This window comes from Agelaius tricolor, unplaced genomic scaffold (assembly GCF_023055355.1).
Source record: "Agelaius tricolor isolate 1412-34295 unplaced genomic scaffold, bAgeTri1.0.p SCAF_1, whole genome shotgun sequence".
NCBI lineage: Eukaryota > Metazoa > Chordata > Aves > Passeriformes > Icteridae > Agelaius > Agelaius tricolor.
Genome location: NW_027269261.1, coordinates 21858009 through 21885338, shown reverse-complemented (window position 1 = coordinate 21885338; position 27330 = coordinate 21858009). Strand labels below are relative to the sequence as shown.

The following is a 27330-nucleotide window of genomic DNA, read 5'->3' as shown; positions in this document are numbered from 1 at the left end:
TGTTTGGGAAAAAAAAAATGTGAGTAAGGAAAGAAGATTGCAATGTCAACCTCCGTTTGAGTGTTCCTTAACTATATGGATAACACAACAGCTTACAGGGGTGGGATGGGATTCATGAGTTTCAAGGTTATTGTGCTGTGTATCTTTGTATAGCTCTAAACTCTCTCTGCAAAAACAAATCCTCTTTGAAGCATATTTTTATGATTGAGGTCTGCTTATGTGACAAGGGCAACCTGGATACTGTATGTAGGGAGGATTTGGTGGCCTGCTGGGAAGGTAGCTGCATCCTTGCTGTGTGTGTAGATGTGTGTGCATGAATGTACACGTGTGTGACTTAATTAAAGCCGTTTGGGGGTGATCCACAAACAAAATCCAATGTTTAATGACAAAAAGTCGTTGGAGTAAATTTCTGCTTTCATTGCTTACAGGGAGGGGGGAGAACCCTACATGTCATATAAAAGCTAAATATGCAAACTATAGTCCCTGAACCTCAGCTGCTGGGCCACCTGCAAAGCCATATTTAATGGCCAAGATTACAAAGAAGTGGCCTTAGGCCAACAGTGGAGCGTTGCTTTTGAACTCTGTCAACAGTCAGTTTATTCACTTTCCTCAAAGCAAAGCCTGTCTTCTGCCTGCTTGCTATTGTTAGCAGCTTTCTGGGTGTCTAGAACAAAGCAAATGACATATTTAAAATACTGTTCAGTTTATGTATATAAATTTGAGAGGAGTTCATCTTTGGCTGCCTAATTTGGTGTGGAGAGAATATTTCTATGCCTTTAGTTAGGGCAGTCAATTTAACTCATTGCTGTTCATCTACTCCTATAAATTCCAGAGACTGTGGATTTGGGTTTGTCTTACAGGTAGGAGTTCCCAAATTCTGAATGAGTACACAAAACTGCTGAAGTGAAACATTAAAATGTTTTCTTATTTTTTTTCCCCTTCTTGTTAGAAAACTCACCCTGAAAGAACACAGTCAGAGAAGCTGCTTGCTGTAAGAGAGTTTGAATCACGTAAGTAAAAAAGGCTTGCAGGTAAACAGAGGTTTTGACTTAACTATATTAATGATTTGTTTCCCCATGGATCCCCTCCATCAACACCTTTCAGAACATCCTGTTCCTGCTGGAGGAAAGGAGTAAACAAAGAGAATGGTGGTTCTTAATTTTTTTGAAAGTGCAGTGCTCTTCTTTCTTTTTTTTTCCTTGGCTGTTTGTGGGAGCTGTGAAACAAGGATGAAAACCTATACAGAGTTAATTATGTAGTATACATCCATCTCTTGCTTCTCTGGTATTCTAGTGTCTTTTGAGAATTGTAATGTTGCAAAATTAAAATAGCTGGTATATGTTACCAGGAGGCATAAAATCAGAGACAGCACAGTTGCTTGATGGTGACAGTCACTAAGGGGCTAATTGCAGAACCCTCTGGACTGTGCTTCAGTATCTGTCACTGCCAGTCAAATCTGACATGTTATATATATGATTCCATGTCCTAAATGCTCTAAAATAATCCAAAGAAGGAGATAAGGCAATAGCTTGCTTTTAACTGGAAAGCTGCTGTTTACATCCAGTAAGGCTGAGTTAGAAACTGACCATTAGTGCCCATCCTGGCACAGTTTTCACCTGCCTGTTGTTTTCTTTCTTGGTGCTGAGCATAATATACACAGAGGCAATGGGTTGTATGTTCACATTACTCATTCTGATGGCTTCCAAAACCTTTTGCAAAATGCTGAATAAATGTACTCATTGCTAGGACTTGAGGTAGCAGGGTAACCAAGCACAGTGGTCTTATTTGCTTCTTGAACAAAAGCTCCTGCCATTGCTTTTGGGACAACTGGGGGAACGAGGGGGAAAAATGTCAACATTTAACTTTGCCTGTGGCAAGGATAGTTCTACAGGTAGGTTGGCAGGATTGAGGTTGAGGAGAATGGGTAAGTTTCTGTGTATTCTTCTGCATTTCAGCTTGTATTCAGTAATTTATTAATTTGAGAGATAAAAGGCTGAAATGTTTGTTTCTGTTGCAGTGTCCTATTTGTCTTCTAGAAGCCTTTGTTTTGTTAGCAAGCACCTCTGTTCCTGCTGCTTTTTGACTCACCTCACTGCTTAGCACACCTTTATCAGTTGTCTTATGCTTTGCAACACCATACACAGGACAGGAAAAGGCACCTGGCTGTCAGTTGGAAGCTCAGAATTTCTTATTTCTGGTTTGTCTTCATTCTCATCAAATGGTCCCATTTCATTATTTCATTTTCCTTAGTGTTTTTTGTGACTCCCCCATCATTCACACCTGCTCTTACAAATAATTTTCTCCTTCTTTGACTGTTGTGCAGCCTTTTCTCTCCATTATTATTTTGAGTTGGAGAGAGCAGGAGAGAAGTAGTAACACTGCCACTGGAGAAACCCATAATGGAATACAGTTGGCAGGTGTGCCAGGACATTTCCACTGATGTTCCTGCTGTGTCCTGTTAGTAGATGTCTAAACACCTCTCTGTTGGTGGTCATCCCCAGCTCATGGAGATGTGGGCACTTTCAGGCCCTGTTTGCTCCCTCCTGAGCAGGTACCTGCAATAGGTCAGGTGGATTGCATTCCTGGGCAATAACCCTCATGTTGTCCTGCTCCTGCTGCAAAGGGAGCTCCTGTAGCCAGCCCCAGTGTTGCTCCTAGATCCCTACCACGTGTGGCCACAAAGAGTTGGGGCATCTGTGGATGTTGGGGCATGTGTGCCAGGAAAGACCACATCTTCTAAAAGCAGCAGGGATAAGCAGCCTTGGCAGCAGTTTGGGGTGTTTGTGCTATTAAGGAATAGGTCTGTATGAGAAAGTTTCCTTACATAAAGCATGCTTCCAGGTGGGTGATGTTCAGTGTAAGCTCATGCCACAGTGGGTGGGAGCATGTAGCTGGTGAGGTGGTGTCACACAGCTGAGGACAGCTATCCCCAGCTGAAAGGCTCCCAGAGGGCCAGGGCTGCTGGGCTGTCTGCCAGAGTTAACAAATGTGCTTTAAAGACTACAGCCCTTCTCCCAAGAAAGTAGTCTGTGTCCAATTATCTGCTAACCTAAAGATGTCAGAAAATGCTTTTTAATCCTTGATGTTGGGCATGTGCTGGACTCGGTGCTGGACTCGGTGATCTTGAAGGGCTCTTCCAACCTCGTGATTGTGTGATTTTGTGTTCTTGTAGTGCACGTGTGGCTTTAGCAGAGGCAACATTATGTTTGTGGAAGAGCAGGCACTTCTTGCCATACTTCCAAGTGGCTTGTCCCTCAGGGGTCTCTGTTAAAGTCTGGGCCTCTTCCAACCTAAGGCTACCTGGAGGGGTGTTCCTGTTACTGAAATGAAATGTATTTTTTGTCCACAGACCTTGACAAACTAGACAATGAAAAGAGAGAGCTGATTCAGAACGACATTGCTGCTCTTCATCACTTTTACTCAAAGCACTTGGACTACCCTGACAATGCTGCCCTTGTAGTTCTCTTTGCACAAGTAAGTTGGCCAGAACACAGCCTGCTTAGGTGGATGGTGCTGTAGGAGTTTAGCCTTCCTGAAAGGGGGAGAATGTTAATGGCAATGGAAATGGTAGCTCTTTGCTTATCTTAGGGACAGATGGAGATCTGCTTCATTGAGCAGTAGTGGCTGGATGTGCCCCACTTCCATCCTGAGGGGAGATACTCTTGCCTGCAGACTTTCCATGAGCTGCTTCTCAAACACTGAAGAAAAGGGGAAACAGCCTTTAATAAACCCTGCCAAAGTTAAGCTTCTTGTGGGCCAAACATAGTGTGGCTGTTGTTGAACTAACATGGAAGGCTGCTGGCCTGAGACCCTGCAGAGGCAAATCCTTCATTCAGGCTTCAAACTTGTGGAAATCCTTGCTGGTCAGGTCATCATTGTGTTTGACCTTCACAGGGAGTAAACTTCAGAGACGTAGAAAGAGCAGCAGAAAGCGCAGCCTAAAACTTTTATCTGCTGTGTGGCTTTTAAATGTAGTCAGGTGGTTTGGCCATCTGGAGAGATGAAGGACAGACAGGATGTCTTGTTAGATAACTTCTGATATGTCACTTCTTTTTTCTCACCTACTTTTCATATGCATCTGAATTGGATGTATTGTAGTGGATGGAATAATACACCAGTGGAATACTGAAAGATCCATTTTCTTCTTTTCCCTCTTTTCCTTCAATATGAGCTACTTTTGTACTTAGGTTTCTGAGTAAAATAATATCTTGAGATGGGGGCAAATGCTGACTTCTGTGATGAAAGCTGAGATGGAAATCTCCTGTTTGGTAGAGCTGGGCATCTACCAACAAGGAGGCACAGTTACTGTTTCCTTACTACAGTGGTACTCTTATTCTGTAGGGGAATGATTCTTTAAGATGTTTAGCATCTGCTTATCATCCCTTGTGTTGTTTCTAATTACACATTTCCTTTCAATGATGAGGAGTTTTTTCTCTTTTGAAGACTTTAAAATTTATATTTGTCAGAGGGGATACTTTGAAGATGTTAGTACAACCAGTTTCTTCTGGTATTTCAGAATATTTTTGTTAGAATGTAGCCAGAATTCTCCAAAGATTTCAGTATTTTGGCTATAATGACTTTTATTTCATGTCCTGTCCAAGAGCAGCTCCACCAGATTGTGGTACTTTACCTGACTTCTGTGAGCTGCTGGCTCCCAGATCTCATATTCCATCCAGTCTTCTCTATGGATGTCACCCATAGGTGTTATCTTAAGCTCATCCTAGTCATCAGGTAACTCTCTGCCACTGTGGACATTAGAATTTTTTGAACTAAAATCTCCAGAAGTCATGTGGATGCTTCTCAGAAATGTCTTATAGGATGCAATCTTCTGAGGTGTTAGTCCCAGGATAAATCTTTCCACAAGAATGGGAGGTATGCTTGTACCTGAGCTGTGCAAACATGTTTCCTAATAATTAGTTCACTTGACCTAAAACCAGTAGTATGGATATGCTGCTGCTCCTTTGTTTTCGTTCAACACTTACTGTGGCCTCATGTGGTCTGTTTTGCTTCTCCACTCCCCGTGGTTTCTCTCTGTAGTTCAGGGCAGTCATTGGGACTCAAACACCTCTGACTCCTCATTGCTTTTAGTGAACTTTGCCTGATGCTGTTCCCTACACAGCTAAAGTGTAAGTGCTCCTTTGGAATAGAATTTGGAGTGGAATAGAATTCTTTTGTCCAAAGTCCTTGCCTTTCACTGCTCTCTTCTCCAGCTGTTGGCATCATTCTACTCTCTTTTGTCCCTGTGGAATATAGCTCTTGAGGCTGCAGCTTTTCTTCCTCAGTCTCACCTTGTCATACTCTTTGAACAGTTTCTCTCTTGTCTCGAATTCCAGCATCTCAGCCTTTCCTTGAAGACTTTGCATTTCGTGCCTCCCTTGGCACATTCTCTTTTCCACCATTGGGAACAACTTGGAACTCCACTTTTATTGCTGTTGTCTCTTCACTCCCTCCACTTTGCCTCTTTTTAGTCATGCATTCATCTGGTGATATCTCATCCCTTCTAATCCCTCCTCTTGTGTCATTTCCAATATGATACTTCCATGAAGTGTGTTGTCTCTGGCTTAGTGGAGGCAAGTTGATGATAACTCACTATGTATTTTTAAATATTTCCCTGTGATTCAGAACCATCAAGCTGTTCTTTGTCAGCCTTTGTAGCCTTATGTTCTTACTTGCTGTTGATATTATCTTTCGCTTCTATTGTTTTTTACATTTTGGGTTTGGTTCTGGTATGCTCTTACATTGGCCAGTGCAGTAGCATGCCCATCTTGAGAGACTGGGAACCTTTGGGTGCTATGTTGCTAAAAATAACAGGATAAAGATCAAGCAAAGATAGCAGAGATACTGATGAGTGCATCAGGATACTTGCCTTAATTGTGAACTCACCCTGAACAGTTCATATCTGAGGAGTGGCTTTGGGTATTTGTGTATTTCTAAAAGCCAGTCCAGGCTGCATTCCAGCTTGTGGGGCATATCACTTTGCCTGGTGAGCAACCTGGTCTACTGGAAGGTGTCCCTGCCTCTGGGGATTGGAGGAAAAACAAGAGATTGGAACTTCATCTTTACAGTCCCTTTCAACCCAAACCATTCAATGGTTCTGTCATTACTGCTGGTAGTATTTATTGTCAGCTCTTACCCTTTCCAAAACAAATACTGCACTGTACTTGATTGACTGTTCTTGTGCCCTTTCTAGCTTTAACTGGACTTGGCCATGTTGTTTTAGTGAGTAGTTGTTTCTGGTTACTGGTGCTTTTTTCATGTTTGTGAGGAGATAATGGTGAATGTGGAAAGGGCTCTCTTTGTGTCAGTATGTGTGGGATTTGAAGTGGAAGTGGAATAAAGTACTTGACTGAGGTGCATTTTGGCCACTTAAAGTCATACAAACCACATGAAAAAGCTGAAACTTCTGTAAGATTCCTTTGACTTGGATGAGAACAAAAGTGAGAAGGTTTTAAAACCTGCTTGAATCTATTCTATAAGAGAGTTTTGTGAACAAGTTCTTTTGATCCTGTGTCTGCTTAAATTAGGAATACACTTCCTCTCATACTCTGTCCTTCTTCTGTCCCCTCCTATTCTATGTCTTTATGAGGTTCAAGTCTTTCTCATTGGTTTTGTTGTTTTCACATGTGCTTTAGCTGTGGCTGATATGTGCAGGCTTTGATGACAGGGCCATTGTGGCAGGTCCCTGTGACATTGCTCCATCAAAGCTCTGCACTGCCCCAATCTGGTTGAGTTTGCTGCCCTTCTCTCCCACATTGTTCCTTGCATGTAGTTCTGCTTTGGCCCTTTCCTTGTCATGGCCCAATGAAGTCTCCTTGCCCCATGCTGGGGTGAGGTTTTGTGTGCTCTTTTTGAGCCCCACTTCTCTTGGTTGGCCCTCCAAGGAGCAATTCACTAAGTGTGTCCTGAGCAGGTGCAAGTGTTGGACTGTCAGTTCTTTAGTGTCCCTTTGGAATGGGACTTTGTCCTCACTTCACTTGTTGGGATGTCATAGAGCTCCCTGAGTCCTGGAGAGGTGGATAAAAAATTGTAAGCAAATTTCTGCAATTGATTTTGAGGTGTGAGAATGTGACACGTGAGTACATGGGGAGTACTCAGCTGACCAGAAGCTGATCCAGCCCCTTTCTCTTTTTTCTTAGGTTAACTGTAATGGCTTCACAATTGAAGATGAAGAACTCTCGCATTTGGGATCAGCCATATTTCCTGAGTAGGTTGATTTTAATATTTAAAAAGATAAAATTAACTTGTTTAAAAACAAATAGAAGAAGTAGATATCTACCAAAATAATTAATTTATCTTGTTTTAAAAATCTTCAGTTGGCAAATAAAATGTGGCAAATTATTTGTAGCAGTTTTTTCTTAAAAATCCAGTAATTTTGGTAAAATTGCATATATAATTTGTTTTGAAACATAGATTGTGAACTATATTCAGGTTGGTAAAAAACATTTATTTGGCTAGCAGGTTCAGAGACATTAAGTAATGATCAAAGCCAAATGAAAAGGATTGCAGGTGACTTGCTCTGTTTTGGCTGGGTACAATCCTTCCCCTGGTGCTCTCTGAACAATATCCTTTCTACCTTTGTTCCCTGGCAAATAGTAAATCCCTTTCACAGCTTCTTTGTGCCTCCTTGCTATGACAGTGGGAAAAAATATGTACAAGCTTCTTAGCTTTACAAATAAACTGCAGATGTTAAGTGTTAACTGCAGTTTGTGAATGCGGGACTGCAGCTTTCTTCAGGGCCAAGAAACATTTTTTGCATTTTTAAATCTGTCCTTCTCATTTAATATTGTAGCAGGGGAGGGTATTTTCTGCCCCTGATCTTTGCACAGCCTGTATGAAGGTATTAGCACTGAGGCTTAGTTTGACTTCCTGGTGAGGCTTGGATTACTCGTAGCTTATCTGTGTCAAAGTAACCTGAAACTTACAGATGCCCACTCAAAGCTGGATGTGATTTTGCCAAGTGCTGCAGACAAGCAGTAGTAGCTAGTCCTTGCTTCACAGATTATTCTTCTTCTTCAGGCAGGTCTGTCTGATGTTCATATCCCTGATCTACTGATTGGAAATTAATGCCTTGAAATGCCCAGGATCAGAGTCATTGTGGGAAGAGGAGATTATTAAACCAGGATGTTCTGGAAAAATGTTCAGCACCATCCTTTGTAATGCTCAGGATACAAGAGTCAGGTCTTTCCTACTTAACAGTTATGCCTGAGCTAAAAATACTGAAGAGACAGTTGTTATTTTGCTAGATTGAAAGAGAAAGAATTAAAATTGCAAATTTTATCTCAGATGACCAGTGAACTGCACTTTCTCCAGACTTGGTAATAAGGGGTTTACTTTTCTCTATCCATCCAGGTTTTTGTCCAAGTCATGTACTTGTATAACAGACAGACATCTCCTCCCTCCCACTTCAAACATGGAGGCAGTTTATATTTGAATAGAAGCCAGCTAAAATTTTAACACCCATATCAACTTGAAGTGCAGTGAAGACTTTTGTTTTCCTGTATTTAGTTGTTTCCTTTTAGTTTTAACATGTTTTTCTTTCTCCTCTGAGGAAAATAGTCTGTCTGTCATGGTGATAGTAAAGCTGAATGAACATACCTGTCAGCTGCCCTGTAGCACTGTAAGAAGGAGGAAATAATAACTTGCCTAGTTCTGCAATAATAGGATTTAAAAATTGTAATGATTCATTAGCACAGCCATTCTCCATATCATTAGAATAAATAACTGTTCAAGAGATTTTCCCAAGGTTACCTTCATGTTAAGCCTCAGAATAAAAACAGCTTAGAGAGACAGACTGACTCAATCTTTCAGACTTATTTATTTTGTGAAGTGGTGCTTAACTTTTTGTGTGTTGCTTGTGATGGTGGTTGGGGAAAACATTTACTTTTCTACTTTTACAGTGTTGCATTGATGAACCATAGCTGTTGCCCAAATGTGATTGTGACTTACAAGGGAACCTTGGCTGAAGTCAGAGCTGTCAGAGAGATTGAGCCTGGAGAGGAGGTAAGTGTGGTGTTTGAATGTGCTCTGTTCTCCTGCAGCCCAGCAGGATTCATTCTGCTTCTCAGGGATCATTTCAATTAGATGGCAATTTAAAAACAGGAAGGAAGGATGTCTTGCTTCTCAGAGAAATGCAAGATGGTGCTTTGGAAAAATTAGGGTGGCTCTGGAGGACTGAAGGGATTTTTGGAGGCAGTACCCTATTTTTTGCTAATGGGAAGGGCACCTGCAGCAGTCACTGTGTATCTGCCAGCCTCTCTCTCAGTTTACCCATCTGTAAAATGAGGCTGAGTTTACTGATGTTTGGCTGGTGCTTTGAAATTCCAAGATCAAAGCAAATTATTACTGCTATAATAGTTCCCAGTATAATAGTAATGTGTTGAAATTGAAGCCAGAATAAACAAGGTAAATGGGTACAGATAAATCCTCTGACTTCTGTTTGGACAGAGCATCCACAAAACATGGGACTTGGTCGTATCACCTCAGTGGCATTTGCTGGGAAATCACAGAAGAACAAATGTGTGGTTTTAGGTGGAGTGAAACTGAACAGAAAGGAATAAAAATCTGTAAAATTAAGTAAGGCTCTAGGTTTACTTTGAAACTTTCTCAGTCAAATAATGAATTTGGCAGGGAGTTTTAAACAGTAGAGCTGCACTTTACTAAAAAACAAAACAAAACAAAAAAACCCACAAAAAATGTTAAACAGAGCTGGGGAGGATGTTCAAATACCTGTAGGGAATGAAGATACTGAACATCCTCTCTGGGGATGGAGTTTGCACAGAATTTCAATGGCTCATTTGTGTGAAATAAATGGACAAAGTTCATACTGATAAGCTCAGATTTGATTTTTGATAACATCTACTGTTTTCTGAGGTGTGTAATAGCAGTCTGGAAGAAAGATAGAGTGGTTATTTTTGTGGATTATACCTATCCCCCTTGTGAACAAGATGAGTTTAGTTGCTGTAGCCAAGGATGAAGGACTCAGGCAAGCAACTTGTTTTGATACCATTTGCCAGCAATGATTTTTCTCTGTGATGTTGGCACTCACTGCAAATGTATTGTGGTAACCAACAGGACAATTCTGATTCTGGCTTCAGAATTTTGGTGTGGAATCCCAGACATTTTCAGCATTTTGGGGGAAGGTGTATCTTTAGAGGTAGATGATGTTGCTCAACATCTTCAGATTGAATTCTGCCTTAGAAATTTCATCAGCTCTCCAGGACCTCACAGGTTTTGCACATTTGCTTTTCTGACCCTTCAGAATTTCCTAAACGTGAGCTGTGCCTGTGTGTGGTCGCTGTGCAGTCTCCCAGCCTGTGTCTCCATCTTCAGGCTCCGTGTGGCCATTGCAGGGCAACGTTTTAAAGTTATTTTTTCTGTGAATGTGGTTCCTGCATTCCACATGCTTTGAAAATATCGAAGGGAGGAGAGGAGTGTGAGGGAAAGTGTGAGATGACACACTCACACTTAAGAAGAAGGTGCACTGTATGAAATTACATGTAATTTTACATTTGAAGAAAAGAGAAACTTTAGGTATAAAGACTGAGCAAAGCATTTCAAATAACTTTAAATGAGGAAACGGAGCTAAAGCTGCTCCTTGGTCTGTAGAATGATCAACTGCACTGAGCATAGGATGTGTTTCTTGGGGGAGATCTCATTTTAGAAGCACAGCATTAAAGCTAGTTGCAGGGGTTCTTTTCTGAAGACCATTGAAATAGAGGAAAACTTAAGAATAGTGTATATGAAGGGCCTTTAAAATGTTCAAAAGCAGATTTTCTTTGCTTTAAAATATTGCTGCTGAAGTAAATCTGATATTCATTCTCCTTGAACTGGAGCACTGGGCCTCTCTTCTTTTCAGAGATCTAAAGGTCTTGTCCTAAGTTTCTAAAGCTAATAGTGACTGCTGTTGCCCCAATTTTTGTAGGTTTTCAGAAAGAAAAATTTGAGATTCCAGTCTCCAAAAAACCAGGCCACTGTAATTTATCCTAGGCTGGATACCTGAAATCATTATTTTACTTCTGAAAAGGAAGCATCTCTTTGTAGTCTGACAGGAGCCTGAGATTTATGCTGTAATAGTTTCCTTATCCACACCTGAATCTTGCTGTCCTGGGTGCAAGCCAGGGTAATATTTGAGGGAAATTCCATAACGAATAGGCAAGGAACATTTCTCTGTCAGGTTGCTTTCACAAGTGACAGCTCCTGATGCTGCCAAGGGCCTTGGAATGTGAGGCAGCAGGCAGGTGATGTGGCTGCAGGGGTCCACAAGCTGCATGAATATGCAGTTGTCATACTACATATATCAGAACAAGTGTAATAAATATGTTTAGTGATGCTGCTTCTCACTGACTGTTGTTTGTTTGGGGTTTTTTTTACCATTTTTAGATTTTTAGCAGCTATATTGACCTGCTGTATCCCACAGAAGACAGAAATGACCGGTTAAGAGACTCCTATTTCTTCAGCTGTGATTGCAGGGAGTGCACTACAAAAGAAAAGGTAATGGAATCAGTGGGGAATGTACTGCTGACTGTCAAGGCACCTACCCATGTCCTGAGATGTAATATCCTATCTGGATTAATTACATTTTGGAAAGTAGGATAATGGGGAGGTGGGTGCATTTTTCTGTCTTTCTGTCCAGAATGCTTTCTGATACTCATTCTTTCCACTGTAATCATGACACACCAGGAAATTTCCTAGTAGAGGCCTATTTAAAGCTGAGCTACAAAGCAAAGATGAAAACATTGTTAAAAGTAGATAATTATACTGTGTCTAAGCTACTTGGCCAAATGGATTTAGCTCAGAACTTTTTTTTTTTTTTTTTTAATTTCATGCTTTCTACCAACTCCTAGCAAGTAAATCTTGCTTGGGGCATTTCTGGGATAGAGTGCTGCTGCATTCCCTGGGTGGGACATTTCAGTCAGTTCTAGAGGACATTGTATGGCATGTCTGGATGGTTTGGAGACACAGCAGAATCTGAGGAATGATCTTTTCTGCAATAGCCTCATACTGTTCTGCTCAGGGCCAGTGTGGTCCTGGCTCACAGCCCCTTGTGATGTGCAGGCCAGAGCTGTGGTCATTAAACATGAGCTGGTGCCCCTCAAAAGACAAAGGAAGATCCAGACAGTGTTCCTGACAACAGGTGTTAGGTGTTTTAAAGAAAAGCACTTATTGAAGGGAAAATGTACCCAAACCCAACAGATACTGAGACAGCTGTGCCTGTGCAGCCATTTGGACCTCTTTCACTGAAGGTCCTACAATAATTGAGCTCTGTGTAGCTTATCTGTCATTCCAGACAAGATCAGTGTGTCTGGCATAATCTAATCTTTAAGTTCCAGATAATTTTTCCTCCCGTTTTCACCTGGCTTCCCAAAGTGACCAGACAACTATTTCCTTCCCCTAAATGGTGTCATTTTTTGTGATTTTTTTTTCCAGATAGTACCCAGTATTGTTGCTTGAGGCCCTTCTGTTGATACCATATCATATGTGTTTTTCCCCACAGTTACCTTGATAATTTTGCCACTGAGTTTAATGAAGCCAGGATTTCATCTGTGATTTTCAGCAATGTGCTACTCTGGGAGTCCCCTGTCACTCAGCCTCCTTCAGTTTTGGAAAGAGTCCCTGTAGCTCTCTCAGCTGGCAGATTAAATAATAAAATTTAAAAAATCTTGCAACAATGTGAAGCTTAAACAGCAAAAAATTGTCTCTAGATTGTAGCTGGCTCCTCATGAAATAGTATGTTAGACAGATAAGAGAAAGTCGAGCTGTCCAGCAGAAATAACAAAATATATGGAAATGTGGTTAGATCTGAAAGTTTCTTTCCTATATTTAAGATCATGTGATTTTCCACAGAGATATCATTTGGTAGTCAGCCTAAGGTACTTGAACTAGTATATTCTTAAAACTAAGCCCAAATTTATTTTAAATCCTAATCTTTTGGAAGCAGTGACATTTCTTATGTAAAACCACTTACAACACAAAATCAAAAAGCTCTTCAATCTTTCAAAAGAAAGAGACTTCGTGGAAGTAGAGAATGGCAGATGAACTGGAAGGCCAGGGGATCCTAGGATTTCTAGCCAAGGCTTTAGAGAAAAATTGCAGGTGCACATTCTACCTTTGTTTTTTCATTCTTTGAAGAGCTTAAGTTCACATCTGTGTCTTTTTATTAGAGAAATTTTGTATAGCAGGTGCACTTTTATTTGTAGGGCTGGGAACCTGCCTTTGTAAGGTCCATTGTGTTTCCTTCAGGATAAAGAGAAACTGGAAATCTGCAAGCTGAATGATCCTCCGTCAGCAGAGACAGTAAAGGACATGATCAAATATGCCAGGAACGTGATTGAGGAATTCAGGCGAGCCAAACACTACAAATATATCCTTTGTCTTACCCTGACTCCACTGGTGTGTGACCTAAAAATCTTGCCTGCTGGGCTTCAGAAGTACATGCAGGAGAAATACTGTGACCAGTAGAAATTAAACTTATCTCTGTGTTCTTTGTGGCTGAAGGCATTATCAGCTAATTGTATAATGAGAGGCCATCGAGTTATTGCGTTCCTTGACTTCTTCCTACCCCCCAGTGAATTACTGGAGATCTGTGAACTCAGCCTGGACAAGATGGGTGCAGTGTTTGAGGACAGTAATGTTTATATGTTACATATGATGTACCAGGCCATGGGTGTCTGTCTCTACGTGCAGGACTGGGAAGGTGCGCTGTGTTACGGGCAAAAAATTATCAGACCCTACAGGTAAAAATGACAGACTTTTTTTTTTTTAATGCTCTAATTAGTAATCTGAACAATTAAGACAAGTTTGTGCAGGGATCAGTTCTCTCAGTATATATTGTATAAGCATTCTACCCATGATACTGCTACTCAAAAAGGAATATTTAAATGCCAGGGCAGTGACTGTTACTGTCAGAATGTGGTCTGCAATATACAGTAGGACTGACTTAGAAATCCTTGCTTTGGGTTCTCAAAATAATTTTGTGTCACCTTGGGTGCTGTGATAATTCTGCTTAGCTGGATAAATGCTGGTTTCTAAAATATCATCATTTTTTTCTAAGGAAGGGCTTCAAACTTCATCTGCAGCCAGCGTTTTGCACAAGGCAATGGAGGCAAAGCCTGTGTTGCTGTCAGCCCGCCGCAGTCTCCCAGTCCTCTCTGTCTGCAGCAGCCCGGTGTGCTTGGCTGCAGGAGAGCAGAGCCGCGTCCCAGGGCTGGGGCCGAGCAGCAGAGGGAGCTGCAGCCGAGCTCGGCTCCTGCGCCTGGAGCTCTGGGTCCAGTCCCATGTCCCTGATCCCGCTGCCCTAGCGCTGGAGGCGTGGGAGAATGCCCAGGCTGAAGCCCTGCGTGGGGCAAGGCAGCTCACAGCCTCTGCAGGAGCTATGAACACTGTTTCTGATCAAATTCTCTGGTTTGCAGCAGGGAGCCCGTGGTGAGAGCCAGGCAGTTACCCTGGCTGTGTCTGGTCCTGCCGTGAATCTCCCAGAGTCTCGTCTTGAGACGTGACTCTTGCCAGCTGGGGGGAGCACAAGAAAAGCTCTCCCTTTGGAACAGATGCCAACATAAAGTCACAGATCACTTGGCAGAGAGCAGTGATACAAAGAAGGAGCCAACATTCCCCCTCCGGGGGCTCAGTATTATTTATCTTCCCTGGGACTTGCCCAGCTCCTCTGGCTCTGAGCCTGGCATTCCAGGTCAGCTCTGCCGAGGCGGGCTGTGCCTGCTCAGTGTGTGTGAGCACAGGCTGCCATGTGTGCCCTGCGCACTGCGGAGGGCCCCTCGCTTTCCAGCCCACCAACCATTGTGGAACACACAGAGCCACTGCTGCGGGTGCAGGGTGGCTCCAAAAACTCATCACAATGCAGGCTCTCTCTGTAGCTGGCTAGATTAAATCTAGTGGCAGAAAGTCATTGCCAGCTGACAGCTGTTCAGAGGCATATGGTAGTTTCAGTCCAATTCCCAGCTGACAGGCATCCCCATCCCAGACACAATTGGCACGGGCTCTTGGCAGTCACGGCAGAGGGGATGAGCGCTGAATGGGCAGGGGCACCGAGAGGCAGCTTCCTGCCCCATGAGAGGGGAACAGCACTGGGAAAATGCTACGAAACTGCCAAAGTTGATGAAGCTGCATTTCTTTCTCTCTTGCAGTAAACATTATCCCTCCTACTCGCTGAATGTTGCCTCCATGTGGCTGAAGTTAGGGAGACTGTACATGGCACTGAAGAACAGGACGGCTGGAGTGAAAGCCCTGAAGAGGGTATTTACTGCCTGGTTTCTCCATTAATAACAGCAGTTCAGCCATTGAAACACTGTGTGCTTCTCTGTCAGTGAGCCTGGCGTGGTAGGAAATGCACCATGTGTTAATATATTCGGTCACGGGAATTTTGGCTCAGATTTGGTTTTTCTAGAGATGGAGGATAGGTCTGCTCTTGGGTGCCTTTTCACAGTGGGCTCATACTGCAGCAGCTGGAGTGAGAATTATGCTTAAACATTTGCTCTGAGTTCTTTACTGAGCTAGAGCTGCACTGGTGTAAATGAAGCAGAACCCTATCTTCCCCTCATTTGCTGGGTAAGGACAGGAAAAATGCTTGGCTCTTATAAAAGGCACATAGTGTTTCATTGAAGTCTGTGATTTCTATATCCAACTTAAACTAGGCATGCTTTTGATGGTTATTTGTTCTGGAACCAATCGATTTTTACATAGCTGAAGGGAATTCAATGCATCTGGTAATGCTGAAATTGGCAAATACAGCATTTTGGTTTTATGTTTTTCTTCACCCCTTTTTTTTAGTCTGTACCTTATTCTTTAGTTTTTTATTCTGCTATTTTTTATTAGTCTATACAATGTTTCTTGACTCTTTTCCCCTATTGTTGGACAGAAATTTATTTTAGTTTCTTAAGCATCAGTGACTACTGTAGCATATAATGACTCAGTGTGGAATGTCACAATGTATTTATTTCTTCTTGTTTTTAGATGCTGGCAAGTTTTAGCCAGCAAATAATAACAGCACCATCCAACCATGGTGAAAGATGCTAGAAGAATATATGCTCTAAAATTTAACTGTTACCTAGTTTGAAGTTGGCATAGGTTTTCCTTCACTGTGGTGTTAAACCCTTGAGTAGAAATGGGAATTGTGCCAGTAGGAGCACGGGATGGGGGGTAGGGAACTGTGAGGTAAATTTGTTGGCATAGTTAGTTTCCTAACACAAACATTTTCTAGTGACTCACTTCCAAAAGCTGTCTACAGGAACTGCCCAAAGTTATCCCAGCCTCTGATGTTTGGGATTTAGTGCAAAAGCAAACCCATTGTTCCCTGTCAGTTTGTGAGCAGCTCATCCAGAAGGTCCTCCTTTCTTTTTCAGGCAGGAGGAGGGGTGGGGTCATTTCTCGCTGCTGAGGTGGAACCAAAAGCCCTTGCTGTACTGGCTTAACAAATACAAGAGCATAAAAGTTTCCCAAGGATGAAATGACCAAATGCTCAGACGGCCAGGATACTGCAATTCCTTGCTCTGTCTTAGCTCCCTTGATTTTTAACCATTCTCAGACTTACAGTGAACTTTCTTCCCATTTCTCTCTAGTATAGCCTTTTATCACTTATTTTCTCAAGGGGAAATCTTGCCCTGGCACACACTCCAGGGCAGGAGAGGTGCCAGTCAGGGGTTTGGCTGCCTGCAGCATTCCCCCTCGGGCCTGGAGCAGGTGAAACACCAGGGAGCTGGGCACAGCAGCCTCTGTCCGAATCTTATGGGAACTCACTTCTGCCTAAGTTGTTGCTTCCTTCCTAAAGCATTGACAGCCCCTGGAAGGAGCAGAGGGTTTACAACTCAAGTTTGAAATGCCTCAGCATTACTCCTGCACTAGGCCTGTATGTCTGGCACATCTCAAGGATAAATTGGTAGGAGCAGAGCTGGCTCTGATACTGGCTAAGTCCTCTGCTGGAATATTACCCACCACACTTGCAGTTTTCTGTCCTGGAGCTGGTGGCATTCAAAGTAGTTTTGTCAGGAATATAATTTTGAAAGGTGCTTTGGGCTCCTTTAAGATCAAAGATGTATTCTCTGAATATAAAACCTTTATTACTTAGTTTTGAATTTCATTTTATTTCCCACTGGGTTTATGACTACAAGGGGACAAAAAGTAGCTAGAGGTGTCAGACTGCTTCAAACCTCTAAAGAGAGTATTTATAGCCTGGTGTTATATATGAATCAATTGTGTGAATATTTTTTTTTTCTTTTCATAGGCAATTGCTATCATGGAAGTAGCACATGGGAAAGATCATCCATACATTTCAGAGATCAAAAAGGAATTAGAGGACCACTGAGCCTTTGAATCTATGCAATCCTTCAAACCTTTATTAAAAAGCCTTGTTATGGAAACCTTCAGGAGCGCTTTGAAAAGGGGTAGAGTATGAACACAGCTCTGTCCTATAATTGGAATGACAAACACACGTAGGCCTAGCTTCCACACATCTACAATTGCCTTTTTTTTTTTTTTTTAAGGAAGCAGCCATGGTTTCTTAAAGGTTATGCCTTTTGATGGCTCATGTGCAGAAATGGCCATTTTTTTCTTTAGGGGTGTTGGTGTGCATCTTATTTGTGTAAACTAAATAAAGTGGTCTTGGCCCCTCTTGATTCCTGTTGTACACTTAAGTGGGTGCAATAGTTTTGTGATATGTACTTCTGCCCAAATAGTTTTGCTTAATCTGACAAATTAGCAAAAGCCCTGCTTTTTCTGTTGTGGTTTGGTACACATTTCCTTTTTTTCTTGCATCATTTTTATTTGCAGTGGCTTAACTGAGAGAGAGGGGAAATGGGGTGATGAATTATGTACATTTCACAGCATTGCCACCAATGTTCCCTCAACCAGTCAATCTGCAGGTCAATCACTGCTCCTGGCAGATGAGGATTCATCACAGAAAAGACCTAGAGCTCAATTTGTCTTGTACAGAAAATACTGACACCTATGTTGGAGCTTGAAGGCTTGCACAAGACATGAACTATGCAACTTCTGGCTTTTTACACTCCTTTACAAGTTAAAGTGAGTTATTGCAGAGGAGAGCTCATATTTCCTTACAGCCATACCTTCACCTCCAGTGGATTACAACTACTGTAAATAATATGTTAGCAATTATTTTTAAGAGAGGGACAGGAACACTTTCTGAGGAAAAAGTCCAGGACTTAGCTTTCTCTACCCATATACAAAACAAGAGAATTTTTCCCCCTCCATTCAGATCAATGGCAAGAGTGTGCTTTTAAGGATGGGGAAAGAAAAGTGTGTAGCTATAAACTTCTAGCATCAAAATTGAAAATGGTGTACAATAAAATTACCTGCCTCTTTACTGTTTTCAGTTTATAAAGTATGATGAGAAAGAACACATCACCCTTAAGAACTTCATTGTATTTTCTTTCTTGTAAGCACTGCTCTGAAAATAAAACTGCTAGAACAAGGGTTTGTCAGCTCATTTTGCTGAAATCTTTCATTGCTCTCCAGCCAGCAGTTGTTGCTGGAGTATATAAAACTGCACCAGATCTACAATTCCAGAAAGCCAAAGCCATTTAACTACAGCCAAGCCTAGGAAGAGGGCACTAGCTGACTATTTTTATCCTAACTTTGTCTTGTCAAATAAACTCTTGTCCTGGGAAATAATACCTTTATTTCAGCAAGTCTGTCCAGAGCCCACACCACACTTCAACACCAAAGAATTGGATTAGCTGAACATGAGGCACCAGTGGGAGCCTTGCCCCTGTGAAACTAGGATTACTATTTGCAGAAGGTTATTCAAAGCTCACTGTGGCCCTGGGTGTGCCTATCAGTTTAACATGGGAAACCAACTCAAGCAGTGTAGGTGCAAATACAAAACCCTTAAGCTGATAGAGACAAGAACACAAACATTGTTTTCCTTGAAAAAAATGGTTTATTGTATACTGTGAATATGAGGGACAGCCTTACCAAAAAAACCTTAGTGACTGAAGACATTCTCACATTTGCAAAAGCATATAAGAAACTATTTACACAAAGGCAGTGAAAGGGGTAAAAAAATTATTGCAGTCAATTAATGCTGATAGAACTTTTTATAATAAAAAGAGAAAGAAAAGAAGCAGTGCAAAAATACTGTCAAAAGTAATCAGTTCTATACACAAGATAAAACTGACAAGCATAAGCTTATGTACTGATATGAATAATACATTAGAATATAAAATAACATGCATAGATTTTTATTTTTTTAAAGGCTTTCAATAGCATAGAATAATTCTGCCATTCAGCCCTAACAGGAGGGGTTGGGGGCAGGAAGGGCACATAACTGATGTCTCATTTTTCTACAAAATGTGTACATACAATGAGGTGGTGAGATCAGATCACTGTGTTGTGCTAAACTGTCAGGTACAGAATTACAGAACAAATAAAACCAGAGGCATCACAATACTGCAGTAAAACAGGACAGTAAAATCCAGTGACATAAAACTTAAACATGTTATCTCATTTACCACATTCCACACAATAACATATGGGAATATTACAGTCATCTGCATGTGTAAACTTTTTCCTTTGTAAAATAACAAAAGAAAGGTACTTTACTAGTGAGGAAAAAATGTTATCTGTATGGAGCAACCTCAACAGGTTGCTCCATACAGATAACAGGATAAACATCCTATTACCAGTGTTTCTGGTACTACAGATTTGCTTTCTTTTAAAGACCAAGCAGAAGCAAGAAAATACTTTTTTTTAACATACACAAAGAGGAAGTTCTTATACATTACATCTCTAAGTTACGGAACTCACCAGCACAGGACATTGTGAAGGCCAGAGGAATAAATGGCTTCTAAAGAGAAGGCAATGTGATTCATGGAAGAGGATCCATCAGGAGGTACTACACACAGGGAGCAGGATACAGCTTTGGCCACAGGAAGCCCTGAAAGTTTGCTGCCAGGTGCACCAGAGGGGCTGAGCACCCTTTTCTAGACACATCCCTATTTCTTCCTCAACTACCAGCCACTGTCTAAGTCAGGGAGTGTCCCCCAGCCTGACATGGAAACAGCTTGTGGGAAGCATTCCTTTTTTGCCTCCCTGCCTAATCTAGGAGCACTACCCCTGAAATACCTGGAACTGACTGCCCAGCCACTGAGAATCAGTGGCAGTCCTTCCCTTGCTGTTATATAGTGCTGGAATTCTCCAGAGGAAGCTACTATTTTCAGTGATTTCCAGTTCACTCTCTGCAGGCAAAGTCCTGTTGTTAAAGCATGTGGGAAACTCTCAGTGAGAGTGCACAGAAAGCACTGACAACAAACCTTCAAAGAAATGCCAGCCAAAACAGCTGAGAGAAACCAATGGAACTGTAATCTAAGATACTCCAAAAACACTGACTAAATTTATTTACTTTAAATATTTACATAAACACTGCTATTTTTTGACCTGTGCACTGTTTTGTTTCAAATCTAACAATAGTTTATTTATGGTTAATACCTCCATCTTGTTTTGCCCCACAGCCATCTGTTCCCTTCCTCAAATCCCCAATCCCTGGAAGCAGCTGCATGTATAATGTCCTTCTCTCTAAAGACTTAGATGGCATCTATAGCTCCCTTAGCACCAGATCCTATAAGAAAACCACTCTAGAAGGCTAAGAGTGAGCTGGGGACAACTGTTTTTGGGGTTTGGACTTGTAGCCTTTTTCTTACTGGCATCAAAACCTAGCCCAAACTCGATATGCCTTGAAGTATATATCAGCAGCTTTGTATTCATTTTGCAGAAGGGTGGTCAAAGGCTATTTTCATGCGGTCCTTCCTCTCATGGCCAGCTCAGGAATTTGCTCCTGCAATGTGATGCAGGCCTTTATTACCTGCAGGGGCTGTCACTCTAGCATTTTTTTACCCGCTAAGACAAGCAGCAAAATTTAACTCAGACCTCCCTCAGTGATGCACGAGAGCTGCTACAGCAGAGATCAGCCTGATGATTCCACTTTCTGAGCACACAGACCACAAACTGTTAGTGAGGCTGACAACAGCTAATTCAGTCATCACCTACTCCCAGGAGACCAGTGGGAAGTCAGCTGTTGGAAATGCAGCATTGTCAGAGTTAGCTCTGCTCAATTTTCCCTAGAGATTTCTGTGCTATATCCAAGTACAAGGCTGCCCATCAACATTTCTTTTAGAGTTGCTTGTGGACTACACAGACATAGCAAGTATTGGATCAAAACATAATGTCCTGGCTGACATGACAAGCACTGTTGAAGCACTTAGGTTGGAAAAGAATTAGTAAGTCTATGTTTTGCCATTTGCATTTCTGTTTGTTTACAAGAAAGAAATTTTAAAACCCCCAGCTTTTGAAATCATGCAAATATTTAATAATATTTGTAGCTGAGGCAGCTGATTTAAATAAGTAGAACAGAAATGCTCTTCAATATACTTCAAGGACTGTGCTGGCAATAGGTTGAGTAAGGTCTCAGAGATGTGTCCTTTGCCAGCTAAAATTAGTTTAGGGAACTTCTGATAAGGCTGAGCATTTAGGATCCCTGTATGCCTATACAGGAAAATGTTTGTGGGCACAAGCTTCATCTTTCCTCAGGTAGTAAAGGACAAGAGGTGCCTAAACAAGCCTTTGTAGGACCTGAAACAAGTAGGACCTGAGCAGCTGATGTCCACCATCCTCCAGTGTGACTGATGGGGGACAGAAACAGGATCCCCAGAGCATGCAGCAGCATCACAGCTCAGCTGTCATCTCTCCCATCCCTGCTCTAACAATGGGAAGCATGAAATGCTCAGACCATAACTTTAACCAAAAAGCCAATGCAAGCACCTCAATACTACAGTTGGTAAGAGTTTAAATTAAAAAGGAAAAAGTTGTTAAATACAGATGAAGAGTGTACTAAAAGAAAAATAGACACAATGGATGCCCAAGCCAGACTTACTCATCTGCTGCAAGTTCTCTCTTGGAAAGCGTCCGGGAGTGTAGGCTGAACATGCCAGACTGCAAGGTGGGTGCCCTGGGAGAAAACTGCCTGTGTCAAAATTCTGTTCATTGATGAATCATTGTGAGATTTTCAATCCAGACTTTACTCCAAATGGATGAAACCGGTCTCAAACAACTGTCAGGCTTTGATGTTAAAAAACATGCAACACAACAAACAGCAACTCCAAACTGTCCTTTTCTCCTCAAGGGTTCTGCTGTTTAAAGGTCTGTGGGACAGAAATTTAACAGCACTGTTGCTTTAAGGCCCATGTGTTCATTCCTGCTATGACTAAGAAAATTGGATGCAAAATGCATTTTCCTGTCACTCCCTAAAGGTTAGGAAATACTGCCCAAGCAATTTTGGCCTGATAAAACTACAACAGGTTCAAAGTGAGAAGGTTCATTTTTTCCCTTACAAAACTGTACCACGTTTCAACCATAAAACATCAGCATGATGAGGGCTGCTTGTAAGCTGGGGTGGAAAAGAACCTCTGAAGACATGCACCAGCCCAATTCACTTAGGATATTAACAGATCTAGTCAAGATAAAATCTAGCAGGGAAAAATACATTGAAGTCAGATGAAAGGAAAAGTTTAAAATTACCATTCTTTGACAATGAAAAGGAAAAAGTGACTCACATTGGCCTCCATCTACCATACCAGCCACATTAGGAGTTAATTGGAAATGACTGTTTACCACATGGCCACTTCTTTGGCTCATTAATAGGCACTGACTTAATTTGGAAAGGATTTTTAGTGCCTTTTCCTAATTAATGTTTTTCTAAGACACCTATGATGCATCTTTGCATAAAAAAACATTTGCTTAATTTTCTTCCCTTCAAACACAGCTCTTCACACTCTCTTATGCAATAACTTTCCTGTGCTCACTGTAGCAGCAGAAATACACATTGCAGCCAAGAGCAGCTGAATAATAACAGATAGGAACAGATTCTTTTCCCTCCTGATTTTCTACTTCTCACATCCAAGTGGAGCAATGGGACTTGACAGCTCTGAGTTCAAACTTAATTCATCATTAGGAAATTATTCAAAAAGTTATAACGAGATAACTAATTTAATACGCTTTGCTTCAAGGTTTATTCCTTGGCTTTTTTCCCAGATATAAAGCATCTCTCTGCAATTATCATGCAGATGCTGCTGAAAAGACTGTAAATGGTTGCTGCTAATTTAACAAGAGATATGTTGGCACTGGCAGAAAAAAAATTAGAGGAAAACTGAAGTTGACTGAAAGCTCAACTGATCCCTGAAAAGAACATGGTCAAGCTATTAAAGCAAAATAATTCCTCTCCATTTGTTGGTGGTTACAAGTCTTCACCAGAGACTTTGTCATCATGTCAGGCCTGTATTGCAGAGCACCAATTCAACACAGTGCAGTTTTAAATACATTCAAGAAACATTCTGGTACAGAACCTTGGCTTAAGCTCCCCACTAATTTTAGTTCCTTTAGTGCTGAAATTAAAAGTCCTTGTAGGCTTAGGCCTTTGTACATTCACCAAGGTTTGGAGGTGGGGATGAAATAGAAAAGCAACAGTAGGATTAAAATATTAGAAGTATCTGGGGAAGGGATACCAAGAAAGGTGATTTCACCACAACAAAGTAACTGCAATGCATCACATGCCCTGAGAGGCTGTGAAATCGTTACCCTTGAGAATTCCAAAAGTGGATGTGACCCTGGACAAGCCTATCCAAGTTTAAAGTCGGCAGTGGGGTGAGTGGGGCTGAGTCCAGAGACCTCCAAGGCACCCCTCTAGCCTGATTCCTTCTCTAACATCCAACAATAGCTCACACGTGAAGACTAAGGCAACTGGAGATGCCTAATTTAAATGAGATTCCTTGTCTGCAGAGGGTGAGCCTCAAGGCAATAATACTTTCAGTGTAATTTGTGGGAAGGTGCTTGATTTGGTTTTTTTTCCAGATACTTTTGGTTGAAAATGCTCCACTGTTAAACTCTCAGACCACCAGAGTTATTGGAAAGAGTCATTCACTGACTTCAGCCTGTGGAGGTCACTGCACTTCACCCTACATTGCTTCTTATGATTCCCTTCAAGGGTTGCACACAGCCAGCAAAAAGCTTCCTTAAAAAGATACAATAGTGATTTTTTTCAAGGACTCGTCTAAAACCGTAATTCTTGTGGAATTTGAAGAGTTTAGCACCCAAAACTCTCTGTCCTCACAATGTCCTGTGCTCGAGCCCTCTGTAACGTGCCTGGCTGCACGTGCAGAGCTCAGGTCTCCCTGCTGTGCACCCTCAGCTTCCACTCACACAGAGCTGTAGCTGACATCTAGCAGGTCTTGCTTTTACCAGAGAAGCCACACACTGGGTCCAGAAGGTCCTTACGTGAAAAAAGCCTACTGACAAATAACTGTAGGTTTCAGAAGCTGTGTAGCAAAATAAAAGCCAGCAAACTACCTTTACAAAGGATTGCTTTCCTTACAGACATGTTACAATGCAGACCAGTCATGTCAAATGTGGTTCGCTTTGAAGGTCACTATAAGTTTCATGAGTTATGAAAGTAATTCAAAAGTTATTCCAAGAAAAATAAATTATATCTTGTATAAAATAATCCATGGGAGACTAGTAAAGAACCATCATTCCTTACTTTCAAGACAACTTTAAAAAGTGCAATATAAGCACACAGTGTTGTCAAGGCAGTTCTCCTTGTTCATCAGTAAGGTTCAGTCAGATCCACAATTCTGGGTCTGGGATGTTTGAAAAGATTAAATAAGTCTTGAGTTTTGCAGGAATTGTATGAGCACTTGATAGACAAATTTGTACTGGGCTATGGTCTGGATCATAAACACTCTCTGCTCCCGCAGGTGTCTCAGCATCACAGGAACATCCATTTTCTGTAAAGCAAAGGGGGAAAAAAAGCAGAAGGATGTGTATTCATTAAATCAAACAATCACTGTCTCAAATATCAGTTAGCTGACACAGGGAACTATACTATATTTATAGAAGACAAAGTTTCTGTGGACAAAATTAAATGCACAGGCAAAGATACAGATCCTTTCACTGAAGGGCAAGAGAACTCACTGCCACCAAAAGATCCAGAAACTCCAACATCTTTATCTGCCACAGCCAAGTGTATGCTAGCAAATAGTGCTCCAGGAGAAATAGGTCTGTAAAGTGAAACAAGGACCCAATATCCACAATATGTGTTTTGCAGACTCCAGGCCAGCATCAGTTTGTTGCCACCTACTGAATATCCACTGGGACATATTAGGGGTTCTCCAAGAAGGCATCTTCCACCTTAGTTTCACCCAAAAGAAACTCACTTGTGTGCCCTGAAAATGCTCTGCAACAGGAACTAAAGTCCAGTAAGTAGATAAGGATAAGGAAAGATAAGGATAAGGAAAGATAAGGAAAGCCACTGGGAAGGCACAGCACTAACCCCATTAAGCAGGCACAGGCAGCCTATAATGGTCTGACTCAAAACCAAATGAGTTCTGTGAAACAGAGGCCCATGAGCTGAAGCGTTAGAAATCACTGCACATTTCATTAGGATGCTATCATCAGATTTCTGGCATTTAGGAAGCCAGAAACCTATGATGCTGTTGTGTTTTATCTGTTACAACAGGTACACAAGGAGCTATTGAGAAGTTGTTGAGCCATGAAGCTCAGCCTGCTAGGCTCAAATTCAAGCAGCGTGTAATGTGAGCCAAGCTGAGGAACACAAACCTTCTATGGCAGCAGTAAACGTGAGCACTAAGACACAAAACTGGTTTTGGGGAAGTTCTTAAGCAAGTCAAGATATAAAACTGAAGAGCAGCGACCCTATCAGGCAACATAAACTGCACTTTGTAATGCCTGCTTGCAGAAACACCAAGAGGAGCTTAGCAAGTCTTTTGACTGAGATTGCTGCTAAGCCTTGGAGCCCCAGCTGAGCATGGAATCTGCTTCCAGGGACATCTGAAGTTTCCTGGAAAGTTTAAAATAAAAGTCACGCTGCATATCCATTTCTGTCCATGTATAAAAAACTCAGAATCTCCATTCCATGTAAACAAGTATTAACTCATAGGCTATCACTTTCTGAAAACAAGGCCAAATATTCTGCCACATACCCCAACAAGCTGTTATAAAAGGACATCTCTAGAGAGTTAACGAGTGTAAATATTTGAGATGAGTAATGTCATATTATTATCAAACAGGTGCAAAGAAAAATGGAAGCTCTTTCCAGTTAACTTGGCTAAGTTGGAGAAGGCCTCCCTGTGGACTCAGATGCTGATGAAATGGTCTGTGCTGAGCAGAGTCATGTGGAACCTGATCTCACCTGAACAACTGTAACAAAAATGCAGGCCAGCCTTGACCTGCACATAATGTTCTTCTCTCAGGTTTTCATTAGCTTTTAGTGGGCACACAGTGATCCATGCACCTCCTCAAAATGGAGATGGCTTTGCCCTATCTCAGAAATGGAAGAAAACCCCATCCTGCCTATTTAGTCTCACTATTTATAGCCAGCTTAGTATTTGATTCCAGGTAAGGAGAATCCCTAAATTCACCTTCATTACCATGTACATGTCAAAAAAAAAAGAAAAAAAAAATACACCTAATACTTTGCTAAGCTGGGACTTGCAAACAGAACTAAAATGCTACTTATTTCTGCCTCCCAAACCAAAGCTCTCCCATGTGAAAGCATGCTGCAGATGCACTCATGAGTTAATGTCCCAGTGCCAAGTCTGGACTAAAAGTTGATAGAGCAGGTTCTCAATTACTTTCTCATACTATGTGTCTACAGCAGTAAGGATGTAATGATGTGACATTTACTTGCCATGCAGCAGCTACTGAAACTCTATCCCTGCAATGAGATACAGCTTTAGACTCAACCAGCCATTGCCCAGAAGCCACAGTGACTGAAGCTGTACAGAATTTGATTAAACATGACTTTTTACCTGAACCTGAAACCTCAGGCTCAAGAGTTCTGGTTTCTGTTCCAGCACTGCTGCAGGTTTTTCAAAATGCTCTTCATTAAAATTTTCAAACTCCCTCATGATTTTTCTTCACTGCTAAAATGTTAATACATTTACTTGCTAGAACATTTCTGTGAAAACCAGTTCCTAAGACTAAAACATTTTAAGTGAGGAATAATTTTATTTCAAGAAAAAACCCCAACCAATTCTAGTAAAAAATAAACAAATGAAAAGGAAGTCCTCTTTGCAGAATCTGTCACAAACTGAAAACATACTGTCAAGATTTTTAATACTTTTTTAAAATTAGGTTTTAACACATCAAAAACATTAGCTTGGTACAATCTAGAGAAACGAAGTCCTTAATGAAAATTGTATTTATTGTTAATGATGATTTTCATTATTAATCAAGACAAAAGAATGCTTTAATTAAGGGATATCAGTGAAATCCCTTATTATTGAGCACTACCATCAG

The 27330-nt window shown here is 41.4% G+C and overlaps 2 protein-coding genes across 6 annotated transcripts in view; one reads left to right on the top strand and one right to left on the bottom strand.

The window, feature by feature from the left end:
* Positions 1-18437, top strand: part of SMYD2 (SET and MYND domain containing 2) — a 29348-nt gene extending 10911 nt beyond the window's left edge. For 3 of the 4 annotated variants that reach the window (XM_071426201.1, XM_071426208.1, XM_071426226.1), the window contains 9 exons: positions 950-1010; positions 3350-3474; positions 7137-7204; positions 8898-9000; positions 11380-11490; positions 13240-13360; positions 13559-13733; positions 15138-15246; positions 17231-18437. In XM_071426201.1, the coding sequence (XP_071282302.1) occupies positions 950-1010; positions 3350-3474; positions 7137-7204; positions 8898-9000; positions 11380-11490; positions 13240-13360; positions 13559-13733; positions 15138-15246; positions 17231-17311 (954 nt within the window). In that variant the 3' untranslated portion in view covers positions 17312-18437. Of the gene's footprint in view, positions 1-949; positions 1011-3349; positions 3475-7136; positions 7205-8897; positions 9001-11379; positions 11491-13196; positions 13361-13558; positions 13734-15137; positions 15247-17230 lie in introns of those variants that run through there. The other variant, XM_071426217.1, reaches the window with a different exon arrangement.
* A 444-nt stretch (positions 18438-18881) lies between these two features.
* The window catches only part of PTPN14 (protein tyrosine phosphatase non-receptor type 14), a 110471-nt gene continuing 102022 nt past the window's right edge, over positions 18882-27330 (bottom strand). For both annotated transcript variants that reach the window (XM_071426187.1, XM_071426177.1), the window contains exon 19: positions 18882-24797. In XM_071426187.1, coding sequence (XP_071282288.1) covers positions 24669-24797 — 129 coding nt within the window. In that variant the 3' untranslated portion in view covers positions 18882-24668. The remainder of the gene's footprint in view (positions 24798-27330) is intronic.